General features: G+C 49.1%; 1 protein-coding gene across 2 annotated transcripts in view; it reads right to left on the reverse strand.

Moving 5' to 3' along the window:
* The window catches only part of TRAIP (TRAF interacting protein), a 29,229-nt gene extending 4,406 nt beyond the window's left edge, over positions 1–24,823 (reverse strand). The window contains exons 1-10 of one of the 2 annotated variants that reach the window (XM_004034164.3): positions 23,250–24,823; positions 15,035–15,092; positions 14,418–14,501; positions 11,455–11,494; positions 10,715–10,842; positions 9,368–9,462; positions 8,741–8,854; positions 7,900–7,987; positions 7,199–7,288; positions 6,687–6,775 (exon numbers count right to left, since the gene is read on the reverse strand). In XM_004034164.3, the coding sequence (XP_004034212.1) occupies positions 6,687–6,775; positions 7,199–7,288; positions 7,900–7,987; positions 8,741–8,854; positions 9,368–9,462; positions 10,715–10,842; positions 11,455–11,494; positions 14,418–14,501; positions 15,035–15,092; positions 23,250–23,347 (884 nt within the window). In that variant the 5' untranslated portion in view covers positions 23,348–24,823. The remainder of the gene's footprint in view (positions 1–6,686; positions 6,776–7,198; positions 7,289–7,899; positions 7,988–8,740; positions 8,855–9,367; positions 9,463–10,714; positions 10,843–11,454; positions 11,495–14,417; positions 14,502–15,034; positions 15,093–23,249) is intronic. The other variant, XM_063703807.1, reaches the window with a different exon arrangement.
* Positions 24,824–24,844: the final 21 nt, after the last annotated feature.

Consider the following 24,844-nt stretch of genomic DNA (forward strand, 5'->3'; position numbering starts at 1 on the left):
CAAGTGAAAATGAAGACTGCACAAACCCACCTCAAACCAACTCTAGGCTGGCTGCTTTGCTTCCTCCTCTGGGAACCACAGCAGCCAGGACCACTCATGCCAACTTTTTTGCAGTATCCATATTCTGCCACCATTTACCAACCCCAGCAAGTTGAGGCTCAGGTTAGGAAAGGTAAACTCAAGAGGCAGGCAGGATCTCGCTGGGTCCTGTAAATTTTACCCTCCAGGTGGCTCAAGGCAGGACTTTCTACTCCCAGCCATCCCCTAAGGCGTTGCCTAGTGGTGCCCAAGCTCAAGGCAAGCCAGGCTTATTCACTTGCACCTCCTGGTCATCCACAACACTAAACTCAAAACTCAGGAGGTTCTCACGGTACCTCCCTCACTCCCCATATCCACATCTGGATCATATGGACACATTTCTTCTTCTCTTAGACTGTTTCTTTTTTTTTTTTTTTTTGAGACGGAATCTTGCTCTGTCACCCAGGCTGGAGTGCAGTGGTGCAATCTCGGCTCACTGCAAGCTCCGCCTTCCGGGTTCAAGCCATTCTCCTGCCTCAGCCTACTGAGTAGCTGGGGCTACAGGCGCCCGCCACCACGCCCAGCTAATTTTTTGTATTTTTAGTAGAGATGGGGTTTCACCGTGTTAGCCAGGATGGTCTCGCTCTCCTGACCTTGTGATCTGCCCACCTCGGCCTCCCAAAGTGCTGGTATTACAGGCGTGAGCCACCGCGCCCAGTCTTGTCTTAGACTGTTTCTATATTCTTCTTCCTTTATGAGCTTGAAGACTATTTCCCTTTCTGCCAGGGGTCCACTTTCTTTCCTTCCCACTTTCTGTTTGTCCTACAAGGAGAAAGAACCTAGGGCTTAGTAGTCCTTCCCTCAGTGGTTGAGGCTGGCTTGAGGCCCTCCTGAGTGACACTATCACCCTTGGGACACCCACCCATGGTCAAGTTACAGGGCTTCATGCCAGAGGCCTCAGGGAGCCAGGCAAGACACTCAAAGCTCCCCTTTCCAGAACAGAGCTAAGGCCTCGAGCAGCCCATTGCCTGCGTGGCATGGGATTAGTCAACATCTCCTCCATGAACTCATGGCTCCTGGTGGCCTTACCCTACCCTAAGAAAAGGTCTTCCTGGCTGTCTCTAGCCTGGAGTTCAGGGACCCTTGGGGCCCATGAGAGAGATCTTCCTAACACTGACTCTGTAGTTGGGGGTGGTGGCTACATGCTGATGCCTCCCTAAAATGACATGTATGAAGGGTAATCCTACTGCAACAAGTAGAAGGGGCAACCACCATCCGCCCCCAGAGATTTCCAAAAAATTCTGGGAGACAAAGCATGGCCAGGGGACAAGAGACTGACACAGCAGCCAGAACCCACAAGGAGGGGGTCCATGAAGGAAAAGGAGGGCCTTGCAAAAGCATTAAACAGGCCTGAAAACTGGAACACTGATGAAATTGTGAGCTTGGCTCCACCCCATCCTAATCTGCATTGGTAGAACACTAGGCAGTTAGGCTGCTGCCCTGGGTCAATAAATAGAAGAGCTTTTCTCAAAGACACTAAACAAACTATGTACAATGACCTAGGGCAGCCAATATTATTGGACCCAACAGTAAAGCCTTCTGCATGCTGGGTTCAGGTAAGACTCAACATGATGCCAGCAGTCTGCACATCCCCCACAAACCCTACCCACATAGGTTGGCCTCCAAAGTAGCCAAGGGCCACCAGGTATGGGAGGGGAGCCCAGGAGAAAGTCCATGGTGCACAAATACTGACTCTGAGACAAACAGAAATATGAGACCATAAAACAAGAACATGATGCTTTGCAAAACAGACATACTCAAAGAGCAAGAAAGAATGCTTGCAAATTGAAAACATGAATACTGCCAGGCACAGTAGCTCACGCCTGTAATACCAACAATTTGGGAGGCTGAGGTGGGAGGATCGCTTGAGGCCAGGAGTTCAATACTGACCTGGGCAACATATTGAGACTCTGTCTCTACAAAAAATAAAATTAAATAAATTAATTGGGCATTGTGGCACATGCCTGTAATCTCAGCTACTTGGAAGGCTAAGGTGGGAGGATCCCTTGAACCCAGGGGGTGGAGGTTGCAGTGAGCCGAGATCGTGCCACTGCACTCCAGCCTGGGCAACAGAGCAAGACACTGTCTCAAAAAAAAATTAAATATGATTACTGATTCAGCCCTAAAAAGGAAGAAAATTCTAATACATGCTACATGGATAAACCTTGAAGACATTATGCTAAGTGAAATAAGCCAGTAATAAAAGGACAAATATTGTATGAGTCCACTTATATGAGGCTCCTAAAGTAGTCAAATTGATAGAGACAGAAAGAATGGTAAGTGAAGGAGCTGAGGAGAAAGGGGAAAGGGGAGTTATTGTTTAATGGGTATAGAATTTCACTTTGGGAAGATGAAAACATTCTGGAGTGGGATGGTGGTGATGGTTGCACAGCAATTAAATGTACTTGATGCCACAGAAATGTACTTAAAAATGGTTACAATGGTGAGTTTTGTTTATATTTTACTACAATAAAAAATACTGCTGCAGTAAAAAGTTATAAAAATTAAGAAGCTTCTTAAAAAACTTAAGAAACTTCTTGGCCGGGCACGGTGGCGCACACCTGTAATCCGAGCACTTTGGGAGGCCGAGGTGGGCAGATCACAAGGTCAGGAGATGGAGACCATCCTGGCTAACACGGTGAAACCCTGTCTCTACTAAAAATACAAAAAATTAGCCAGGCGTGGTGGCGGGCACCTGTAGTCCCAGCTACTCAGGAGGCTGAGGCAGAATAGCGTGAACCGGGGAGGCGGAGCTTGCAGTGAGCCGAGATCATGCCACTGCACTCCAGCCTGGGCTACAGAGCAAGACTCCATCTCAAAAAAAAAAAAAAAAATTCTTAATTTTTTTTTGTTTTTGTTTTTGCAACAGTCTCGCTCTGTCATCCAGGCTGGAGTACAGTGGCACGATCCTGGCTCACTGCAACCTCCACCTCCCAGATTCAAGCCATTCTTGTGCATCAGCCTCCCAAGTAGCTGGGATTATAGGCGTGTACCACCACACCTGGCTAATTTTTGTATTTTTAGTACAGCCACCATATCCAGCCAGAGATTTATTAATTTTCCTAATTTTAAATTAAGAAATGGTGGTGGCTGGGTGTGGTGGCTCACACCTGTAATCCCAGCACTTTGGGAGGCCGAGGTGGGAAGACCACTTGAGATCAGGAATTAAAGACCAGCCTGGCCAACATGGTGAAACCCCGTCTCTACTAAAAATACAAAAAACTAGCTGGGCATGGTGGTGCATGCCTATAATCCCAGCTACTGGGGAGGTTGAGGCAGGAGAATCTCTTCAACCCGGGAAGCGGAGGTTGCAGCGAGCCAAGATTGCACCACTGTACTCCAGCCTAGGCAACAGAGCAAGACAGTGTTTCAAAGAAAAGAAAAGGAAAAAGAAAAAGAAAAAGCAAAGCAAAGCAAAGCGGTGGCTCACGCCTGTAACCCAGCACTTTGGGAAGCCCAGGCAGGAGGATCGCTTGAGGCCAGGAGTTCAAGACCAGCCTGGACAATAAGTGAGACCCTGCCTCTACAAAAAATTAGTTGGGCTTGGTGGTGCATGCCTGTAGTCAATCCCAGCTACTCAGGAGATTGAGGCAGGAGGATCACTTGAGCCCAGGAGGTGGAGCTGCTATGAGAACAGTGAAAATTTACTGAAGTTTACCAGCTTCTTCATCAACCTCTCCCCTGGATACTGGAAATGTTCTACTAGACCAGATTTCCAAAGTGGTTGCTTCAGATGGTTTCAACCAGCTCAACTGTTGCCATAGAGAGATGGATTCCTGGAGCTTTCTACTCTTCCATCTTCCTTGACATGACTTTTTTTTTTTTTTTTTTTGAGACAGGTCTCACTCTGTCGCCCAGACTAGAGTGCAGTGGCGTGATCATCACTTACTGCAGTCTTGACCTCCCAGGCTCAAGTGATCCTCTCACCTCAGCCTCCCGAGTAGGTGGCCCAAGAAAACTTAAGACTTCTTCCAGACCTCTGTAGTAACACATTAGCAGTCACAGGAGAAAGGTAGAGGCAGAGTCTTTGAGTCACTTGTAGTTGTGAGGGTCTTGCCATCAGAACACAAAGAAGACAGGGCAATGCCGTTGCTGAGGATTCAGCAACTATTTTTGAGAGCTTGAGGCTATGAGTTTAGAAGAGGCTGTGCCTAGGCTGGGCATGGTGGCTCACGCTCGTAATCCCAGCACTTTAGTCCCAGCTACCCAGGAGGCTGAGGCAGGATCACATCACCTGAGCCCAGGAGGCTGAGGCTGCAGTGAGCTGTGATCACACCACTGCACTCCAGCCTGGGCAACAGAATGAGGCCCTATCTCAAAACAAACAAACAAACAAACACAAGAATAGACTGTGCTGGTGCTGCCTAATGCCTAGTTAAAAGAAGGGCTTTTGCTAAAAACAAACAGACCTGCCACCGTAATTTTTTTTGTTTTTGCTTGAGACTGAGTCTCTCTGTCACCCAGGCTGGAGTGCAGTGGCACGATCTCGGCTCACTGCAACCTCCACCTCCCAGGGTCAAGCGATTGTCCTGCCTCAACCTCTCAAGTAACTGGGATTACAGATACCTGCCACCACACCCAGCTAATTTTTGTATTTTTTAGTAGAGACGGGGTTTCACCATATTGGTCAGACTGGTCTCGAACTCCTGACCTCAGGTGATCCACTCACCTCAGCTTCCCAAAGTGCTGGGGCTACAGGTGTGAGCCACCACGCCCGGCCTTTTTTTTTTTTTCCAAGAGAGACAGGGTCTTACTCTGTCTCCCAGGCTGGAGTGCAATGGCACAATCATAGCTCGACTCTTGGGTTCAAGTGATCCTCCTGCCTTGGCCTCCTGAGTAACTAGAACTACAAGTGTGTGCCACCATGCTTGGCTAAGTTTTAAGTTTTTTGATACAGGGTCTCACTATGTTGCCCAGGCTGGTCTTGAACTCCTGGACTCAAGCAATCCTCCCACCTTGGCCTCCCAAAGCACTGAGATTACAGGTATGAGTCAATGCACCCAGCCAACCACTTCAATATTTATGCCCAGAAAAATATTGGAGACAAAAATGAATGAAGTCATCCTCATGTGGCTTGATGAGAAGCCCAGCCCAGCTTACAGAAGAAGGCTTGTCAAGTTTAGTGTCCTGCTGGCCTGAAAGCCAAGGGAGACCATTGTTGTCCTCCCTGTACCAAGATGGGCTGCAGGCCCTGGCATGAAGCTTACTCAGAATGAGGTGGGCCCGTCCCCAACTGGGAGCTACAGACCAGATTCTATAATGTAGTATATAGCTGGTGGGCTGTGGGCTTAGCCATCTAAGCTCCCAGCTCATCTATCCCACTGGAACATAAGCTCCAAGAGAACAGAGAAGGTCTGCCATGCAGTGGGCACTCATCAAGGACCTGCTGTAGGAGTCCAGGCCTTCCAGCACCCTGAAGAGGTAAAGAAAGTAACCAAAAGCAACCAGGCACAGTGGCTCACACCTGTAATCCCAGCACTTTAGGAGGCCCAAGTGGGCAGATTGCTTGAGGTCAGGAGTTCAAGACCAGCCTGGCCAACATGGTGAAACCCGTCTCTACCAAAACATACAAAAATTAGCTGGGCGTGGTGACACATGCCTGTAATCCCAGCTACTCAGGAGGTTGAGGCAGGAGAATCGCTTGAACCTGGGAGGCGGAGGTTGCAGTGAGCCGAGATCGCACCACTGTACTCCAGCCTGGGAAACAGAGTGAGACTCCATCTAAAAAAAAAAAAGATTAAAGACTGGGCTGGGCACAGTGGCTCACGCCTGTAATCCCAGCACATTGGGAGGCCGAGGCAGGTGGCTCACGAGGTCAGGAGATCGAGACCATCCTGGCCAACATGGTGAAACCCCGTCTCTACTAAAATACAAAAAATTAGCCAGGCGTGGTGGTGCGCGCCTGTAATCCCAGCTACTTGGGAGGCTGAGGCAGGAGAATCGCTTGAATCCAGGAGGCGGAGATTGCAGTGAGCCGAGATAGTGCCACTGCACTCCAGCCTGGCAACAGAGTAAGACTCCATTAAAAAAAGAAAAAGGAAAAAAAAAAAAGACTGGGGCCACTGACAGGAGTTGTGTGCTTTCTGTCTGGGTCCTTGCTGGGGACTTTCGGCAGGCAGGAGGTAGCCTTGAGGATGCTGTCAGCTAGTCTGCTTCTGTGAAACTCTCAGGAGCAGAAATGGATGCCCATGCTTGCAGGGACACCAATCCTTCTGCCTCGTGGCTCCCTCTGCTGGCAGCTTTAAAGCACGCACTCCTGGCACTAAGGGAATTATTTTACAGTGGTTTCATATTTGTTTCAAAATCTGGGGTGGACAGATAAATGTGGGGAGCTACTCCATAAACAGGATGCCCCAAGACAGTCAGTGCTTCTGCCCTATTCTCAGACCACTTCTAGGTCCTCTGGCCTTCTCTGGCCTCTCCATGTCAGAGCATAATTTGCTTCAGGGCTGCTTGCCAGCTAAATCTTGGCTGGCTCCCAGGGCAGGCTGTCTGCAGACATCAGGTCCACAAAGGTCACCCACCCCACCAAAGCCAGGAGGAGTAAAGACTGTTACCAGAAAGCTCTCCCACTTTGTGACCCCTGTACCGCCCAAGGCTCAACAAACCTCTCTAAAACCAGGCGGTCGACAGTCTCACTGGCCACTGGTGGCAGGTTCAAGGTTTCCTGCAGCATCGTTAGCTTCTTTTTCAGGCTCTTGGGGAGGGAAAGAAAAGTGTGTGAGAGAAAGGCTGAGGCATCAAGTCCAGAGACAATGCAGAGGACATGAGCAGCATGCATGAAAGGCCAGCCCACTGGGAACAAAGCAAGGCCTGATACCTCATCATTAGGCTCAGGAGACCAAGCCCCAGGTAGAGCCCCTCCTCTGATAAGGGACCTCAGGGATGTAAGTGCAGGACAGACTATGAGGGAAGACTCATGGTTCTGTCTGCCCTCTGTTGAGGAGGCCCAGGCTCCAGTCCGGACCAGGGCCAAGGGGCACACCCTGACCTGGGAGGATGCAGGGGCCCAGAACCACCACTGACTGGTGCAAGGGTCCTGGGCAGAGATAGCCCAGCCCTGCTCTGGGAGGGCACACAAACCACCCCTCATTCCTGTCAAGCCAGGGATGTCCCTCACCATGATTTCCTTGTCAGCACTCTGTAAGTCCTTCTGGGCTGACTTCAGTTCTAACTTGGCCTGATCCAATTCAGAGTAGACTGTCTGCAACTATAAGAAAGTGTAGGGAATGAAGGACAAGCCAAGTGGTAGCCTTGTGCCCTGCCCCCTCCTGCTGCTCCCCAGGGAGTGATCAAGGTAGCCCAGAAGAGACTAGAGATATGGGCAGAGATCCCAGCTCTCTGAGGCTAGGCCTCAGTCTGGCAATGCACATCCGGAGCTGCCTAGAAGCAAAGGCTGCTTCCTACATCCTGCAGCCTGTGGATGCACCATGCCAGAAGTAAAAGCAGCTGTGCTGACCGAATCAGGTTCCAGGAGCCCTCCTACTCCAGATGTGGTACAAAAATAGGCCTCTGACGCTGTCGCATTTGGGGCCTGTGCTCTCCAGTCAGCTGAGAGGTACCCAATAGCCAGGAAGAGCAGAGGGGAGCATCAGTCTCCACATGTTGGGGGATACCTCTGTGATCTGTCCACCTCTAGTGGACAAGCCACATATTCAGGCCAATGTCCAGTAAGGACTGGTAACAAATCTCTGTAAGTCCTCCAGCTGCCTCAGTGAGTCAGCTGTGCCATCAGGTCCCATGGCCTTGCTCAGGAGACCAGAGTGAACATGACAAAAGGAGAGCCACTTCTCCTTCAACCTCTGTTCACTGCTAAGTTACCTTGCTTCTGGAGGAAAACAAATCCTTCCTCAGCTTGTCAGCCACCTCCCCTGAGGCCTTCCGTGCCTCTTTTAGATTCTCGTACTCTCTGCAATGTGGCCATGGAAAGAGATGCCAGAAAAGAACACCTGCAGGTCAGACTGAGCCACAGCACTAATCTAACACAAAGCACTGCCCAACCCCTCAACTCACTCTCATTCCTACTTTGACACCTGAGCCCAATAAGTACCAGGTGGCACTGTGGAGGGTCCTGCAGAGAATGCAAAGAAGTGACTATTTCCTCCTGCCTGTCCTGCAGGCACTGGTGACTTGAGAGGGCATGCAGAAAGCCCCAGTCTCACTAGGGGGCTCCCTAAACCACCTGGTCTTAAAGGAGGCATCTTGGACCCTCTATGCCTCTCAGCTAAGTGGCCCTCCACCCTTTCTGCCAACCTTACACCCACCAGAGTGAAGAATATGAGTAGAGTTTGATCCAAGCCAGGCAGGATCATAGTGCTAATGGGGAACAGGCTCTACATATCAATCACAATGGGGCTTATAGCCCAGAGAGCTAGGTCAACTCCCTTAGAAACAGCACTTAAGATTCACACTAAATCCTCAACAATCCTATGAGGCAGGTCTACTACTATTTCCATTCAGGAAGTTGAGGGTCAAAGAGGCCAAGAAACTGGCAGCAGGCCACATAGTTGCTGAAAGGTGGAATCAGGGTTCAAACAAAGGCAGCATGGCTCCAGAGTTTGCCCCTTAGTTCCATCTGCTTTACAAGAGATGGGGAGCAATGACACGGCTGGGGCCCCATGGCCTATCTCCTGTGTTTGCTGAGAGGGGCCACAGTACGCACTTCTTGAGAGACACACAGTACACAGCCAGCTGTTCCACCGCTGACTGTCCCACACCCATGTCTCGGATCATCTCCTCCACCTCAGGGCGCTGGCTCTGGAGTAGAAGCTCAATCCTGAAAAATACACCCAGCCCACGGCATTTGCAATCTGGAGGCTGATGGGTAGGTACCCAGTGCCGCTCTGCCTTCCTTTGCTGCCGTTGCTAAGGTAACAGGCTAGGCTGCTAGCATGCTTTAGTAGGTGGGTGTGCCCAAGGAAAGGCCCTATGGCAGAGATGAGCATAGCTCCAAGGATGCTGCTGAGAAAGAAGAGGTGCTGAAAGAGGATCTCAAGGTCAGGGATTTCCTGGAGAGAGGTTCCTGGAGGGAAAGACCCACTAGGTCATCTGGCCACAGGCAGCAGAGACAGGGAGGAATGCGGCAAGGGCTCCCATTCCTTGGAACGGTGGAAGAGTTCATAGAGGCTAAGATCTGTGCCCACACCCAGCTGACCTGAGCCCTCCATGGCCTATGGAGATTTGAGCCTCGGACATGACCCAATCCCACTCCCTGCTGCAGTCCTAAGAACTGTACAACTTGCAGGCCCTGGGGGCAAAGGCACAGTGCAGGACCCAGCTCCAAACTCACTGCTCCATGGTCTTCATCTTGCTCCTGAGCCGGCGGGCCTCCTCTTGCGCTTGTTTGGTCTCATCCTGCTGCTGCTCTAAGTACTTCATCTGCTTCTGAAGAGCAAATACACCCATACCTGATGCTTGGAGGCCCTCAGGAGCCATTGCTAAAGTCACTAGGAAAACTCTGCTCCAGAACTCTCTGCAGCTTATGTTTTGAAAATGCTGATAACCACGTACTCCTAAACCCCAGGAGGTAAAGCTCCTGGGTCTCACTCTTGCTTGTGCTTCTTCTTCTAAAAGGCTCTAAGCCAGCTGCTGCTTCACCTCCCTGCCTGCTTCCTCCTGAAAGGTATCTTCCAGTAGACACAGCCCACTGCCAGCATTTACAGGCCCACTGTGGGCTGCCAAGGTCCAGTGGTCTGGGCCTCATGGTACATGTTGTGCAGGTGGCTGAAGAAGTCCAGAGCACAAACCCAGGCCTCACCATCCAACACCCAGACCCATGGACAGTTGCCAAGAATGAATAATTGAGCCAGGGGAAGCTGGCCAGGCTGCCTTCAGCCTAAGACCACTTGTCTCTGACCCGAGAATACCATGAGAGACTCCTGCTCTGCAGCCAGGTGCCAGTTTGCTCCCTCCCACCAGCCAGACCATGTGATCCAGCCCAGCCCCCAAGCAGGAACAGAGACAATGAATATCCTGGGGCCTTGTCTGTTCACAAGGATGGCTCCCTTTCCCTTTCAAATGGCATCCAGCAAGGACTGCTCCTGCCTACAAGGCCAGAATATCAATCATGGGTTCAGATCAATCACCTCTCATGCCCCTTGGAGAGCAAGAGGCTCACCAACCCAGGCTGATGCAAAATTCATCTGGGTCTAAGGCTGTTCACTCTGCAGACTTTGATCTGGCTGGTCAGCTCAGCACAGCTGACTTCAAAGGCCCTTGCTCCTCCCTAGGATGCTGTTTGATCTGGCTCAGGAGAGCAGCCCAGACAGGGACTAGAGTGCTAATGGAAGGTTCTTCAGGCTGGCCTCATCAGTAGAGTATGAACCACTTTCGGAAATATGGCCCAGCCTCACTGAGGTCTTAGTTGAGCATCCCCTCTGTGAGGTACTGGGAAGGCCTTGCCTCTTCAAACTACCTAGTACAAAACCCACAAGTATAGCCAATATGGCCCTTTTCTTATGGGATGGATGGGTACAGTATGGAAGGGCAAGGGGAAGAAGTGATTTGCCTCTATTTTACAACTCCCCAAACCAAGGTGTTGACTGGAGCAGACCAGAAGATAAGCCCAGAATGGGGAGTCCAGTTCTGGGGCAATACCTCCTTATGAATTCTGTACCCATAAAACCTGAGGACCTACTTTCAGTGTGGAGCACAGCATCTCGGCCTTGCCCAAGGCCTGCTGCAGAGATACCACAGTAGCATTGCGTTCTTCCAGCGTATCCCGCAGAGTGTCGATGATGACCTGGCTGTCTCGTTTCTCCTTGTCTGGAGCAGGGGTAGAGGGCGGAGGAAAGGGAAAGGCCTGTCCATCCATCAGCATAAGAACTTAGGCCCTTGGCTTCAGTGCCTCATCCCTTAGGCAGGTGAGAAACAAGGCTCAGGCCTGAAAGCTGGGTGGCCCACTTCTTTCTCTGGGATGTGCCAAACCAGAGAAGCTGAGCCAGAGCCTTCATTCAGGGAAAAGCCCACCTTCTGCTGCTTGAACTACTTAGGAAAATATTTTACTGCCCATTCCCTACCCGCCATGGGTCCAGTTAGTTCATCAACCCAGGACTCAAGCAGGTTCCAGCCAAACTCAGCAGCTGAGCCCTCTCCCGAAGATATTCAGTCCCATCAGGTAACCCCCTCCCATCTTGGTTCCTGGGCAAGAAGCTGCACTCAGAGACAAGAGGCTCACCTGGTCTAGATGAACAGCTTCAGTCACCTCCCTTCCCTCTCTTTTTCTGCCCACCAAAACAGCTAGCAGGACTCTTAGACATACAAAGCAGAGAAAGGCCCTGGCTCTCCCAAACGGTTTGAAACCTTCCTCCTAGGGCCCCCTTCCTCCAGCATCCAAGTCAGGGGCTTCCCAGCACCCTTTGTCTCTTGCTAACTCACCTTTCTGGGAAAGCTGGGCTCTGATATTGTCCAGTTCATTCTGAAAGGCAATACCCACAATAAACAGCAGGAAAGCATCATAGCTGACCTCCACGTGGTCTCCCATAAGGCTGTGGGGAGCCCCAGGATTGAACAATGAGGACTTCTAGGGCATGAATCCTGCAGTGCCTCAAGGCCAAGCTAAGCTAACAATGGAAAGATAAGCACTGCTGTAGCTCTATGTGCCCTTTTGAAAAGTAGGTAAGATGGAGGAAAACAATCTCAGGGGCAAGGCCCCAGGACAGGTAAAGAGGTAGAATAGTGGAAGGGAAGTTAAAGTAGGGCCCCTGTGATCAGTCTCCATAGCAGAAGTTTCTATCACTTCCTTGGCTTCATTGCTCTATGCTAGTCTCATTCCCTCTGGGCATCAGCTGACTCACCAGGGACACACAATAGGAATGGCCAAGGACCTTGGGCGACTACTCCTCCTCTCCACCCTGGGTCTTCCTGATTCATAGTCGACTTTCCTCCAAGCTCTGAACTGGCTCTGTGTACCACAAACCTTCCAGACCTAGTATCCAATGGAGGTAGCTATGCCAGGACAGCTTTGTACCCCTGGATGAAACCTCCCATGTGTCTAGTCTCTAACTAGACTGTTGTGAGGATCAAGTGAGCCTCTCAAAGCCCCTGCAAATGTTTCACAGCCATGCCACAGAATCATTGAGAAGCTGTGGCAGAATTGAACCCAGTTCCTATTCAGGATGCCACAGAACTCAACATCCCCATGAGCAAGAGAGGTGCCTGCTCCATAACAAAGAAATCCAAGGTTTTACAAAACTGAAATGCTTGACCAAGGGTCCATGGTGGTAGCTAGATGGAATCCAGGCAAACCTTACTGTAGATCACTCATCTAAGATCAACAGAAGACTCAGAATTTCACATGTGACCAATAGTATGGCCCAGGCCCAGTGGGTAAACAAGCCCCTACTGTCAAACTCTCCACCTAGGACTCTGGGGGCAAGAGCTTCTGGTGGCTGGGCTGGTTAGCATAGGCTGAACAGCTGGGAGTGGAGGTGGTGGGTAAGGAAGAGCACGCAAGGGCTGCCTGAGAACAGATACCAGGCCATGGCTGCTGCACCACTACCCATAGTCCCCTGACTTCTTCCACACTCCAGCAGGGGCTTCCAAGCCCTTGCTCCAAACTACCCAAGATGTTGCTATCTGTCTCACAAACCTGGCGTTGAAAGCTGGAAATAAATGAAACTGCCTTTGTTGCTTTCATCACAGGGAAGACACTACTTAAAACTGGGAGCAGTTACCATGACGATGAACATGCTTGCTCTAAGCACAAAAGCTCCATGTTCCTGAAGCAGTGAGGTTCCAAGGACATCATGACACCCTGGGGCCAGAGCCAAATGAACTCTGATCTGACAGATACCCAGCAAATTAACCCTCAGAGTCCAGGGATCATTTGTGAACCCAAATCCAACTTCCTCAAGAGTTCTCTGCCAACGCAGCCTGCTTGCACACAAAAAAAGCTAAATTTTAGATTAGGAGGGGAAGCAGTTAGACATATAGGAGGGAAACTACCCACTTTCCCCTAATATATCCATTCCCACCTGAGCTGCAAATCTTGATTCCAAGAGCTCTGGTCTGGGGAAGGCCCAGGCATCTGACTTTATACCAAGCTCCCTAGGCAATTTTTTTTCTTTTAACTTTTTTTATTTAATAGAGATGGGGTCCCATATTGCTCAGGCTGGTCTTGAACTCCTGGGCTCAAGTGATCTGCCCACCTTGGTCTCCCAAAGTGCTGGGATTACAGGCGTGAGCCATCATGCCCAGCCTCCCCGGGCAATTTTGAGGCACAGGCAGGCTAGGGAACACTGAATCCAAAAATCTCCCGTGGCTGGGGAGTAGAAGAGTTTTCTAATCTGTCACTAACTGTCCAAGCAGCAAAGTGGGCTGTACAGGATGGCTGTAGGTTCTTTAAAAGATGAGGAGACAAGACCGCAGGAGAGAATTCAGGTTGGAATTGACCTGAAATCCCAAAGGGAGGGTTTACAGTCAAGCAGCTCCCCTCTTCCCTCACAGTGCATTTCTCTGATGACTGTGTCTCATCACTTGTCCTCTGATTTTTGTGTCCCCACCTTGAAAACTGTACCAAGTCTCACCTCTATAACTTCATCTCCATATTCCAGGAACCCTCCACTTATGTGGAAATAGAAAGTGAACTCCCAGGCCAGGCACAGTGGCTCATGCCTGTAATCTCAGTCCTTTGGGAGGCCAAGGTGGGAGGATTGCTTGAGCCCAAGAGTTCAAGACCAGCCTGGGTAACATAGCAAGGCCCTATCTCTATAAAAAATTTTTTTTATAAATTAGGGCTGGGCACGGTGGCTCACACCTGCAATCTCAGCACTTTGGGAGGCCGAGGTGGGTGGATCACTTCAGGTCAGGAGTTCGAGACCAGCCTGGCCAACAAGGTGAAACCCTGTCTGTACTAAAAACACAAAACTAGCCGGGTATGGTGGCACGCGCCTGTAGTCCCAGCTACTCAGGAGGCTGAAGCAGGAGAATTGCTTTAACCCAGGAGGCAGAGGTTGCAGTGAGACAAGATCACGCCACTACACTCCAGCCTGGGTGACAGAGTGAGACTTCATCTCAAAATAAATAAATAAATAAATAAATAAATAAAATAAAAAAATTAACCGAGCATGGTGGTGCACCCCTTACAGTCCTAGCTACTAGGTAGGCTGAGGTGGGGAGATCCCTTGAACTCAGGAGTTTGAGGTTATAGTGAGCTATGATTGCACCACTGCACTCCAGTGTGGGCAACAGAGTAAGACCCTGTCTCTAAAAAAAGAAAAGAAAAGAAAAGAGAAGAGAAGAGAAAAGAAAAGAGAAAAAAGAAAAGAAAAGAAAAGAAAAAAGAAAAGTGAACTCGCACAAGGCTTGGAGTTCAGTAGAATCAGATAAATTCTGGGTACCTTTAAGAATTCTGCATCCAAGACATTCTCCTCCTCCTGGGCAAGATCAAAGAAGAGCTTATTGATAATGGTTCTTTTGCCAACCTGGATGGGAGAACAAGATAAGAGTATGATTGTGTAGCTGGTTCATGCGCAAGGAGGAGAGTGTTGTACATGGGTCTGACTACCTGCCTGACATGCATGTCAGGCCTGTTCTCAGACCTAATTTTTCAAAGTACATCCTTTAGAGTCAAAAGACCTCTTTACTCCTGCAGGTACCCCAAGTTGGGGCTGCTGGTTTCGTGGTCACTGAAGTCATATTACTACAGACCTACATGGTTAAGTGCTCAAAAGATACCTGAACTCTAGGTGCGGAGTCACTGATGAAAAGACGGGGAAGGAGGCCAGCCAAATCTACCCAAGTGAAAACTGGCCCAGGCAACAAGTCCATCTGCCAGCTACCTGTGGGTGTAAGCAGACCTCCCAACCACTCAAGGGCACAAGTGAGGCTCAACTGGCCTTAAACCAGGAGGGTCCAAAAAGGTCAGAGATATTGCAGTTTCAGAGCTCTTTTCACATTCCTGCTCTCTGCTAAGGAGATCTCTTCAGTTGAGGTGGTCCCACCCCAATACTCTCACCTGGATTCGGCACTGTGGGCAGGTCCGACTTGGTGCTGTCTCAAACCACTGAATTAGGCTGGAATGAAGAGCAGAACAATAGACTGATGAGCCCTGGTTCGTCTGGGGACATAAGCCAGGCAAACATTCTGACCACTAAAGGGTCTGTTCTGCTCCTCCTTGACCCAATGCCTGCCCAAATAAGAGGACAATAGCATAGGCAGTTACAGCACCTCCCGCAAGGCCTGATGGGTACTCAGGACTCCAACCAGCTGGCCCTTTTTTTGGCCCTGTTGGCTTGGCCAAAAGCTGTCCTTTAGGCAACATTCTGGGCTTTGACTGGGGTTGGGAGAGATGATAGTCAAAGCTCAGGGGCCCTCAGAGATGAGGACTCTGATAACACCCCCATTTTAAGCTGGAATCCCAAAGACTACACTTTCAAGGTGAGGATCAACCAGAAATAAAAGTAAGTAAGGGTACAAAAATAAAGTTAGATATAAGGAATAAAATCTAGTATTTGATAGCACAACAGAGTGACTACAGTCAACAATAATCTACCGTACATTTTAAAGTAACTAAAAGAATAGGAATGTTTGTAACACAAAAAAATGATAAATGCTTGAGGTGATGGCAACTCTATTTACCCTGAAGTGATTATTACAGTGTATCCCTGTATCAAAATATCTCATAAACCCCATAAATATGTATACCTACTATGTACTCATAACTTTTTTTTTTTTTTGAGGCGGAGTCTTGCTCTGTCGCCCAGGCTGGAGTGCAGTGGCACGATCTTGGTTCACTGCAAACTCCGCCTCCTTGGTTCAAACGATTCTCCTACCTCAGCCTCCCAGGTAGCTGGGATTACAGGCATGCGCGACCACGCCCAGCTAATTTTTGTTTTTAGTAGAGACAGGGTTTCACCATGTTGGCCAGGCTGGTCTTGAACTCCTGACCTCAAGTGATCCACCTGCCTCAGCCTCCCAAAGTGCTGGGATTACAGGTATGAGCCACCATACCCAGCCATAAATTTTTTTTAAATTAAATTTTTTGTTTTTTTGTTTTTTACAGAATAGAGGCAGGGTCTCACTGTGCTGCCCAAGCTGGTCTCAACTCCTGAGCTTAAGTGCTCCTCCCACCTCAGCCTCCCAAAGTGCTGGAACTATTGGTATAAGCCACTGTGCCCAATCAAAAAAATTTTTTTAATTAAAAAAAAAAAAAAGTGGCCGGGCGCAGTGGCTCACGCCTGCAATCCCAGCACTTTGGGAGGCCGAGGCGGGCGGATCACAAGGTCAGGAGATTGAGACCATCCTGACTAACATGGTGAAACCCCATCTCTACTAAAAATACAAAACATTAGCCGGACGTGGTGGCAGGCACCTGTAGTCCCAGCTACTCAGGAGGCTGAGGCAAGAGAATGGTGTGAACCTGGGAGGCGGAGATTGCAGTGAGCTGAGATTGTGCCACTACACTCCAGCCTGGGCGACAGAGCGAGACTCCATCTCAAAAAAAAAAGTAAGTAGTGGTAAAAGCAAAACACAGCCGAGCTTTGCATCATCTATGCAGGTGGTCCAGCAAAGCTCAAACCTTAAACTTTAATTAGTCTCCTACTAGTAGACTCCCCTACTCCTAGGGACCAGGGAGAAACTAAGTCCTCTCTGGAAAATGATACCATCATCCTGGCCTCAAATATTCCTATAAGTACATTTTCTTTTCTTTTCTTTTCTTTTTTTTTTGAGATGGGGTCTCAATCTGTCACCCAGGCTGGAGCGCAGTGGCGTGATCTTGGCTTACTGCAACCTTCGCCTCCCAGGCTCAAGCAATCCTCCCACCTCAGCCTCCCGAGTAGCTGGGACCACAGGCGTGCACCACCATGCCCAGCTAAAATTCCCATAAGTTTTCAAATACCATGTACAATATATAATCAAGAGTAACCAGGCGCAGTGGAATACTACACAGCAAGAATAAATGAGTCTACAACTAAGAACAATATTATGAATAAATCACAAAAACATAACACTGAGGAAGAGAAGCCAGACACAAAAAGTTATATTTTGTATGATTCTATTTACACAGAGTTTAAAAGTAGGCAGGCCAGGCCCAGTGGCTCACGTCTGTAATCCCAGCACTTTGGGAGGTCGAGGCGGGTGGATCATGAGGTCAGGAGTTTGAGACCAGCCTGACCAACATGGTGAAACCCCGTCTCTACTAAAAATAGAAAAATTAGCCGGGTGTGGTGGCGCACGCCTGTAATCCCAGCTACTTGGGAGACTAAGGCAGAAGAATCGCTTGAACCTGGGAGGTGGAGGTTGCAGTGAGCCGAGATCGCGCCACTGCACTCCAGCGTGGGGGACAGAGTGAGACTCCGTCTCAAAAAAAAAAAAAAAAAAGTAGGCAAAATTCATCTATGCTCTCAAAGTCAAGACAGTAGCTATCTTAATATGGGGAGGTGGAGGGAGGTGTTGGTAGGGGTTGAAAGAGCATATAAGGAGGTTTCTAGGTTTCTAGAGCTGATAATAGTCTGCATTTTTTTTTTTTTTTTTTTTTTTGAGACAGAGTCTTGCTCTGTCAGCCAGGCTGGAGTTCAGTGGCACGATCTCGGCTCACTGCAACCTCTGCCTCCCAGGTTCAAGCAATTCTCCTGCCTCAGCCTCCCGAGTAGCTGCGGTTACGGGTGCACGCCACCATGCCCAGCTCATTTTTATATTTTTTTAGTAGAGACAGGGTTTCACCATGTTGGCCAGGCTGCTCTCAAACTCCTGATCCACCTGCCTCGGACTCCCAAAATGCTGGGATTACAGGCATGAGCCACCGTGCCCGGCCAATAGCCTGCGTTTTCCTGTTTTCTTTTTTTTTTTTGGTGGGGGGACTTTTGAGACAGGGTCTCACTCTGTCACCCAGGCTGGAATGCAGTGGAGCAATCATGGCTCACAGCTGACTCTACCTCCCAGGCTTAGGTGATGATCACCTCAGCATCCCGGGTAGCTGGGACCACAGGCACATGCCACTATGCTCGGCTAATTTTCTGTGTTTTTAGTAGAGATTTCATCATGTTGCTCAGGCTGTTCCTTCTGGGCTCAAGCAATCTGCCTACCTCAGCCTCCCAAAGTGCTGGGATCACAGGTGTGAATCAACACGCCCAGCCATACCCTGTTTCTTGATCTGAATTCTGGCTGCATAGGTATGTTCAATTTGTAAACATTCTGCAAGCCATATACTTAGAATATGTGTACTTTTCTGAACTATATTATACTTCAATTTTAAAATGTTCTTTTTTTGAAATGGGGTCTCACTCTGTCATCCAGGCTGGAGTGCAGCAGCACAATCATGAGTCACTGCAGCCTCAACCTCCCAGGCTCAAGCGATCCTCCTGCCTCAGCCTTGCAAGTAGTTGGGACTACAGGCACAGGCCACCATGCCCAGGTAATTTATATTTTTTTCACTTTTTTGTAGCGATGGGGTGTCACTATGTTGCCCAGACTGGTCTTGGACCCCTGGGCTCAAGCAATCCAGCCACCTCCCAAAGTGCTGGGATTAAAGGGGTGAGCCATCATGCCTAGCCAAAAAAACACTTTTTTTTTTTTTAAGACTGAGTCTTGCTCTGTCACCCAGGCGGGAGTGCAGTGGTGCAAGCTCGGCTCACTGCAACCTCCACCTCCTGAGTTCAAGCGATTCTCCTGCCTCAGCCTCCCAAGTAGCTGGGACTAGAGGCGCCCGCCACCATGCCTGGCTAATTTTTGTATTTTTAGTAGAGACGGGGTTTCACCATGTTAGCCAGGATGGTCTTGATCTCCTGACCTCGTGATCCACCAGCCTCGGCCTCCCAAAGTGCTGGGATTACAGTTGTGAGCCACCGTGCCCAGCCAAAAAAACATTTTTTTAAGTAAACAGGTACACAAGAAAAAAAAGCACTATGAAAACAAACCAGAAGAAATGCCCACAAAGACTTTAGGTAGGCCAGGCGCAGTGGCTCACGCCTGTAATCCCAGCACTTTGGGAGGCCGAGGCGGGCAGATCACGAGGTCAGGAGTTCAAGACCAGCCTGGCCAACATGGTGAAACCCCGTGTCTACTAAAAATACAAAAATTAGCCAGGCACGGTGGCGAGTGCCTGTAATCCCAGCTACTCGGGAGGTTGACGCAGGAGAATTGCTTGAACCCAGGAGGTGGAGGTTGCAGTGAGCCGAGATCGGACCATTGCACTCCAGCCTGGGTGACAGAGCGAGACTCTACCTCAAAAATAAATAATAATACAGGATAAAAAAGTTAATGGAATAGAGGCAATATATGAAGAGATAATGGCTGATAATTTTCCAGAACTGATTAAAGAAATTGCTCCACACGGCCAGGCACAGTGGCTCACGCCTGTAATCACAGCACTTTGGGAGGCCGAGGCAGGCAGATCACGAGGTCAGGAGATCAAGACCATCCTGACTAACACAGTGAAACCCCATCTCTACTAAAAATACAAAAAATTAGTTGGGCGTGGTGGCAGGCGCCTGTAGTCCCAGATACTCGGGAGGCTGAGGCAGGAGAATGGCGTGAACCCGGGAGGCAGAGCTTGCAGTGAGCCAAGATCATGCCACTGCACTCCAGCCTGGGTGACACAGCAAGACTCCGTCTCAAAAAAAAAAAAAAGAAAGAAAGAAAGAAATTGCTCTACACGTTAAAGAAATCTAATGAATCCCAAGCAGAATTTGTAAAAATAAATTCGGCCAGGCACAGTGGCTCATGGCTGTAATCCCGGCACTTTGGGAGACCAAGGTGGGAAGATCACCTGAGGTCAGGAGTTCGAGACCAGCCTGGCCAACATGGTGAAACCCTGTCTCTGCTACAAGTACAAAATTTAGCCGGGCATGATGACACATGCCTTTAGTCCCAGCTACTCAGGAGGCTGAGGCAGGAGAATTGCTTGAACCAGGGAGGTGGAGGTTGCAGTGAGTTGAGATTGCCCCACTGTGCTCCAGCCTGGGCAACAGAGCAAGACTCTGTCTCAAAAAAAAAAAAAAGAAAAAGAAAAAGGTAAAAAGAAATTCATATTGGATACACTATACTAAAACTGCAGAAAGCCAAAATCAGAGAAAATTCTAAAGGTAATGAGAGTCTGAGGATAAAGTTCCAAAGTATGCTTAAAGGAGTAACTGATAAACTAAAATCTGACTTCAATAGCTACAACGGAAGCTAGAAGTTGGATAAGGGCCGAGTGTGGTGGCTCACACCTGTATTCCCAGCACTTTGGAAGGCCAAGGCAGGAGGATTGCTTTAGGCCAGGAGTTTGAGACCAGCCTGGCTAACATAGCGAGACCTTGTCTCTAAAAACAATAATAAAATAAAATAAAATAAAACAGATGAAAAAAGATATACCATGCAGTCACCAAAAGACAGCTGAAGTGGCTATACTAATAGCAGATAAAATGGACTTTAAATTAGACAAGATAGGCCAGGCACGGTAGCTCACGCCTGTAATCCCAGCACTTTGGGAGGCCGAGGTGGGCGGATCACGACGTCAGGAGTTTGAGACCAGTCTGGCCAACATAGTGAAACTCTGCCTCTACTAAAAATACAAAAAAATTTAGCCAGGCGCAGTGGTGTGCACCTGTAATCCCAGCTACTCGGGAGGCTGAGGTAGGAGAATCACGTGAACGCAAGAGGCGGAGGTTGCAGTGAGCCAAGATTGCGCCACTGCACTCCAGTCTGGGCCACAGAACGAGACTTCATCTCAAAAAAAAAGTTAGACAAGATAGACTTTGAATTAAAGTTACAAGAGACAAAGAAGGACAAAGAAGAACATTAAAAAAAGTTCAATCCTGCAAGAAGAAACAATTACAAACTCCACCCTGGGCGACACAGCACAATCCTGTTTCCAAAAAAAAAAAAAAATTATTCCAAACAAAAACTTTACTTAAAAACATACAATTGGCCGGTCATGGTGGCTCATGCCTGTAAACCCCAGCCCTTTGGCAGGCCAAGGAGGGTGGATCGCTTGAGTACAGGAGTTTCAAACCAGCCTGGGCAGCATGGCGAAATCCTGTCTCTACAAAAAACAAAAATTAGCTGGGCATGGTAACATGCACCTGTAGTCCCAGCTAGTTGTGAGGCTGAGGCAGGAGGATCGCTTGAGTCCAGGAGGTCAAGGCTGCAGTGAGCAGAGATTGCACCACTGCAGACCAGCTTGGGCAAGAGAGCAGGATTCTGTCTCAAAAACAACACCAACAAAAAAAATACCACACATACACACAATTAAAATATTCAACAATAACGTAGAAGTGGGAAGAGAATGTTAGTATTCTAAGCTCTTTGAGTTGCCTGGGAAAATGAGAAAGGTGTTGATTAACCTTGAAATTGGTAAGTTAAGGATACATACCTTAATTTCTAGGATAACCACTTATAAATGGAAATGGGGTACATAACGACCAAACTAACTGAGGGAAAAATGGAGAAATACAGAATATTTAACCAATTCCTACCAAGGCAAGAAAGGAGAGAATAAGGTAGAATAGGCAAGACAAAACAGAATCGACTAAAGACAATATGTTTACTCTTTATTTAATCAGTAATTGCAACAATTTTAAGTAGACTAAACGGTCCAGTTAAATACAAAGATTATCAGACTGGATTTTTAAAAGTCCAACTAAATGTTGTTTTCCAAGGCTGGGTGCGGTGGTTCACACCTGTAATCCTAGCACTTTGGGAGGCAGAGGTTGGTGGATTACTTGAGTCCAGGGGTTCGAGACCAGCCTGGGCAACATAGCAAGACCCCATCTCTACTAAAAAATACAAAAAAAAAATAAAAAATAGTCAAGCATGGTGGCAGGCGCCTGTAGTCCCAGCTACTTGGGAGGCTAAGATGGGAGAATCACCTTAGCCCAGGAGGTAGAGGCTGCAGTGAGCCGAGATGGCACCACTGCACTGCAGCCTGTGTAACAGAGTGAGACCCTGTCTCAAAATAAAATACAATAAAGATCTTTGCAGTAAGCTAAAGTACTTTTTAATATATAAAAAAAGAAATAAATGCTGTTTCAAGGGATACATGTAAAACACAAGGACACAGAAAAGTTTAAAGTAAAAGGATAGGCCCTAGCACTTTGGGAGGCCAAGGCGGGTGGATCACCTGAAGTCAGGAGTTCGAGACCAGCCTGGCCAACATGGAGAAACCCTGTCTACGAAAAACACAAAAATTAGCTGGGCGTGGTGGCGCACGCCTGTAATGTCAGCTACTTGGGAGGCTGAGGAAGGAGAATCACTTGAACTCAGGAGGTGGAGGTTGCAGTGAGCCGAGATCACGCCACTGCACTCCAGCCTACACGACAGGAGCGAGACTCCATCTCAAAAATAAAATAAAATAAAAATAAATAAATACAGTAAAAGGATAGAAGAAAATAGAGTAGGCAAACAGAAAATAAAGTACAGTACGCTTAGAGGCGAGCTTAATTTCTAGTCTAACCAAACAGCAGTGGCTCCCTCAGCATGGGGCTCAGGCTGTCAGCAACACAGGCCTAAACAAAGCTTTGCAAGTAAGCCAGCAGCCATCAGCGTCATGCCTGCCTCTCTGCTTCCTAGGGCCTTTAGCCCCACAAGACCCTGTGATTATTATCACCCACCATTCCCAGGGGTAACGCTGCCTTATCTCTTTTGCTAGGAGGTCCAAACCGGCCTGTCCACATCTGCTAGGGGAATCTTTCCCCACTAGCTGTACACTCAACAGAATGGCCCTACACGGTCAGCAGGACCCCTGGATAGGGGAGCATCTCCTTGCCTTCCCCATGTTAAACGGGTTTGCTGACATGGCGAATATACTGGGGTGTCTGGACAGTGAGATGACTCTGGGTAGAATAATTCCAAACTATCAAGTAAGGCACAGCAAACCCTCTTGGGTAGCCAGAAGCCTAGCAGGTTTCTATCTGGAAGAAATAAAAGGACTTGTTGATGTGGTGAAAGCTCACCCTTGCCCAGGCTAACGGTTTTGAAATCACATCTGTTTGTATAGGTGATCAAGGAAGCATCTATCTTCACTGAGCCATCTTAGTCCCCGTCAGGCTTAGCTCAGCTATCACCTCTACCAGAAAGCCTGTCCTGACCCACTTCTGCCCAGGTTGGGAAGCTCCCGTGGGGCCTCGTCTAGGAGGAAGGTTCTCATCACTTGTCTGGATTCCGGGGTTGGACCGCCTGGAGGCCCGACACCTCACGGCCCTGAAGCGGTACCCGGGCAAACACCGGGCCCCAACACTGCAGTCACTCACCACTGCAAGTGGAAGGTGTGGCCGCAGTGGATGGCGGCCACGTCGCGGGAGTGATCGAAGAAGTCGGAGCAGATAGTGCACAGAGCACGGATAGGCATGATGGCTGGACTCAAGGGGCCCAGGCAGCCAAAGAAACTGCTACAGGTCCGGCTTCGTAGACGCGCCCCCGCGCCTCCGCTTGCTTCAAATTTGGCTCCGCAGCACGACTTCCTGGAGCGGGCCGGAAGTGACAACACAAAACTTTGGGCGGAGCGTGAACACTTCGCCTGGATTGGACAAATCCTCGGGTGGGCGGGACTATGGGCGGGGCTTAGCGGCCCCGAGGCCGTAGAGAATCCTGGGCGGAGCGTGGTCGCTCTCAGGCGTCATCTGGGAAGACTCGACCTGCCACTTGAGAGCGCAGCATTATATCAAGGCGGGGAGCAGCGAGGCTGCCAGCTGGACCCTTTTCCAGGGCAAGGCAGCGCATTGTGGTCCCACGCCAGAGCTGGCGCGAGGCAGGCTGAGCCAAGGCAGAGAAAACCGCAGCCGCAAGGGAATAGAACAATGGTCCCGATGGGTCCCTTGGGCTCTGGACAGTGATGGACCATGCGCTATGGTCTATAGTTCCCATAGACCACAATACTCTACCCTCTCAGTCCTCAGTTCCGGGCGATTCTAGAAAGATGGACACATAGGCCCCAGTCCCTCAGGTCACCCCAGGCCAACCTTGGCTTCATCCAAGTAAGATATGACTATCCTTGAGTTTGGAGACACTAGGGCCAGTACCCTGACTTTAGCTCTTAGCTCTCAGGAGGATCAGTTATGCTTGAGACTGTAGTAGGGTTGGAATTTTGGAGGTCCAGATGCTTCAAAGACTAGAGACTAACAAATCCTTTTTATTATTCCCACATCAGAGAAGTTATCTTTGAGGAGGTTATCTTTGAGGTCCTCCCAGAGAGCAGCATCCCTGGTGAGTTCACCCAGGCCCACCTGGGCTGTAGTAAGTCAACTTTTGGGTTTTTAGGCTTAGTATCTGTGGCAGTGTTACTCCCTCTACCCAGAAGAAACCCTGTGCATAGCCCCATAATATAAAGCTGATCTGCTCCAGCTGAAATAGACCCAGAGTGAGATTTCATTTGGGGCATAGGTGGAAAGCACAGGTGTTCACAGAAAGAAGGAATCAACACAGAGCAGCATAGAATCTTTGTGCATTGCTCACCCTACACCCTCTCCCTAGCTCAGGGAAGCTATCTTTGGCTATGAGCAGGGTCTGTCCTTGTGGTGGCTGGCCCAGGTAGATTCCAGCTCTATGCCTAAATCAAGAGTAAGGCTCCTCGGTCAACAGGAGTCAAAAACAGCAGCCCTTACTTGAGCTCTCAGCCCAGGGAGTATTCCTTGGTCCAAATGCAGCCCAAGACCCACTGGTCACATGGATTTCTAGAGTCCAGAGGACCCCCACCACCACCACCATTGAGGAATACACTGTGGTGAGGATGATCTTCACTTTCAGCCCAAGAAATCCACAGGGCACTGTTCACTACTACTCCCAGCCACTACTTGTGAACCTGCTCCCAGCCTCTCCCCTCCCCACTGCCTTCCAGGGGCTCCTCCCC

Source organism: Gorilla gorilla, chromosome 2 (assembly GCF_029281585.2).
Source record: "Gorilla gorilla gorilla isolate KB3781 chromosome 2, NHGRI_mGorGor1-v2.1_pri, whole genome shotgun sequence".
Classification (NCBI taxonomy): domain Eukaryota; kingdom Metazoa; phylum Chordata; class Mammalia; order Primates; family Hominidae; genus Gorilla; species Gorilla gorilla.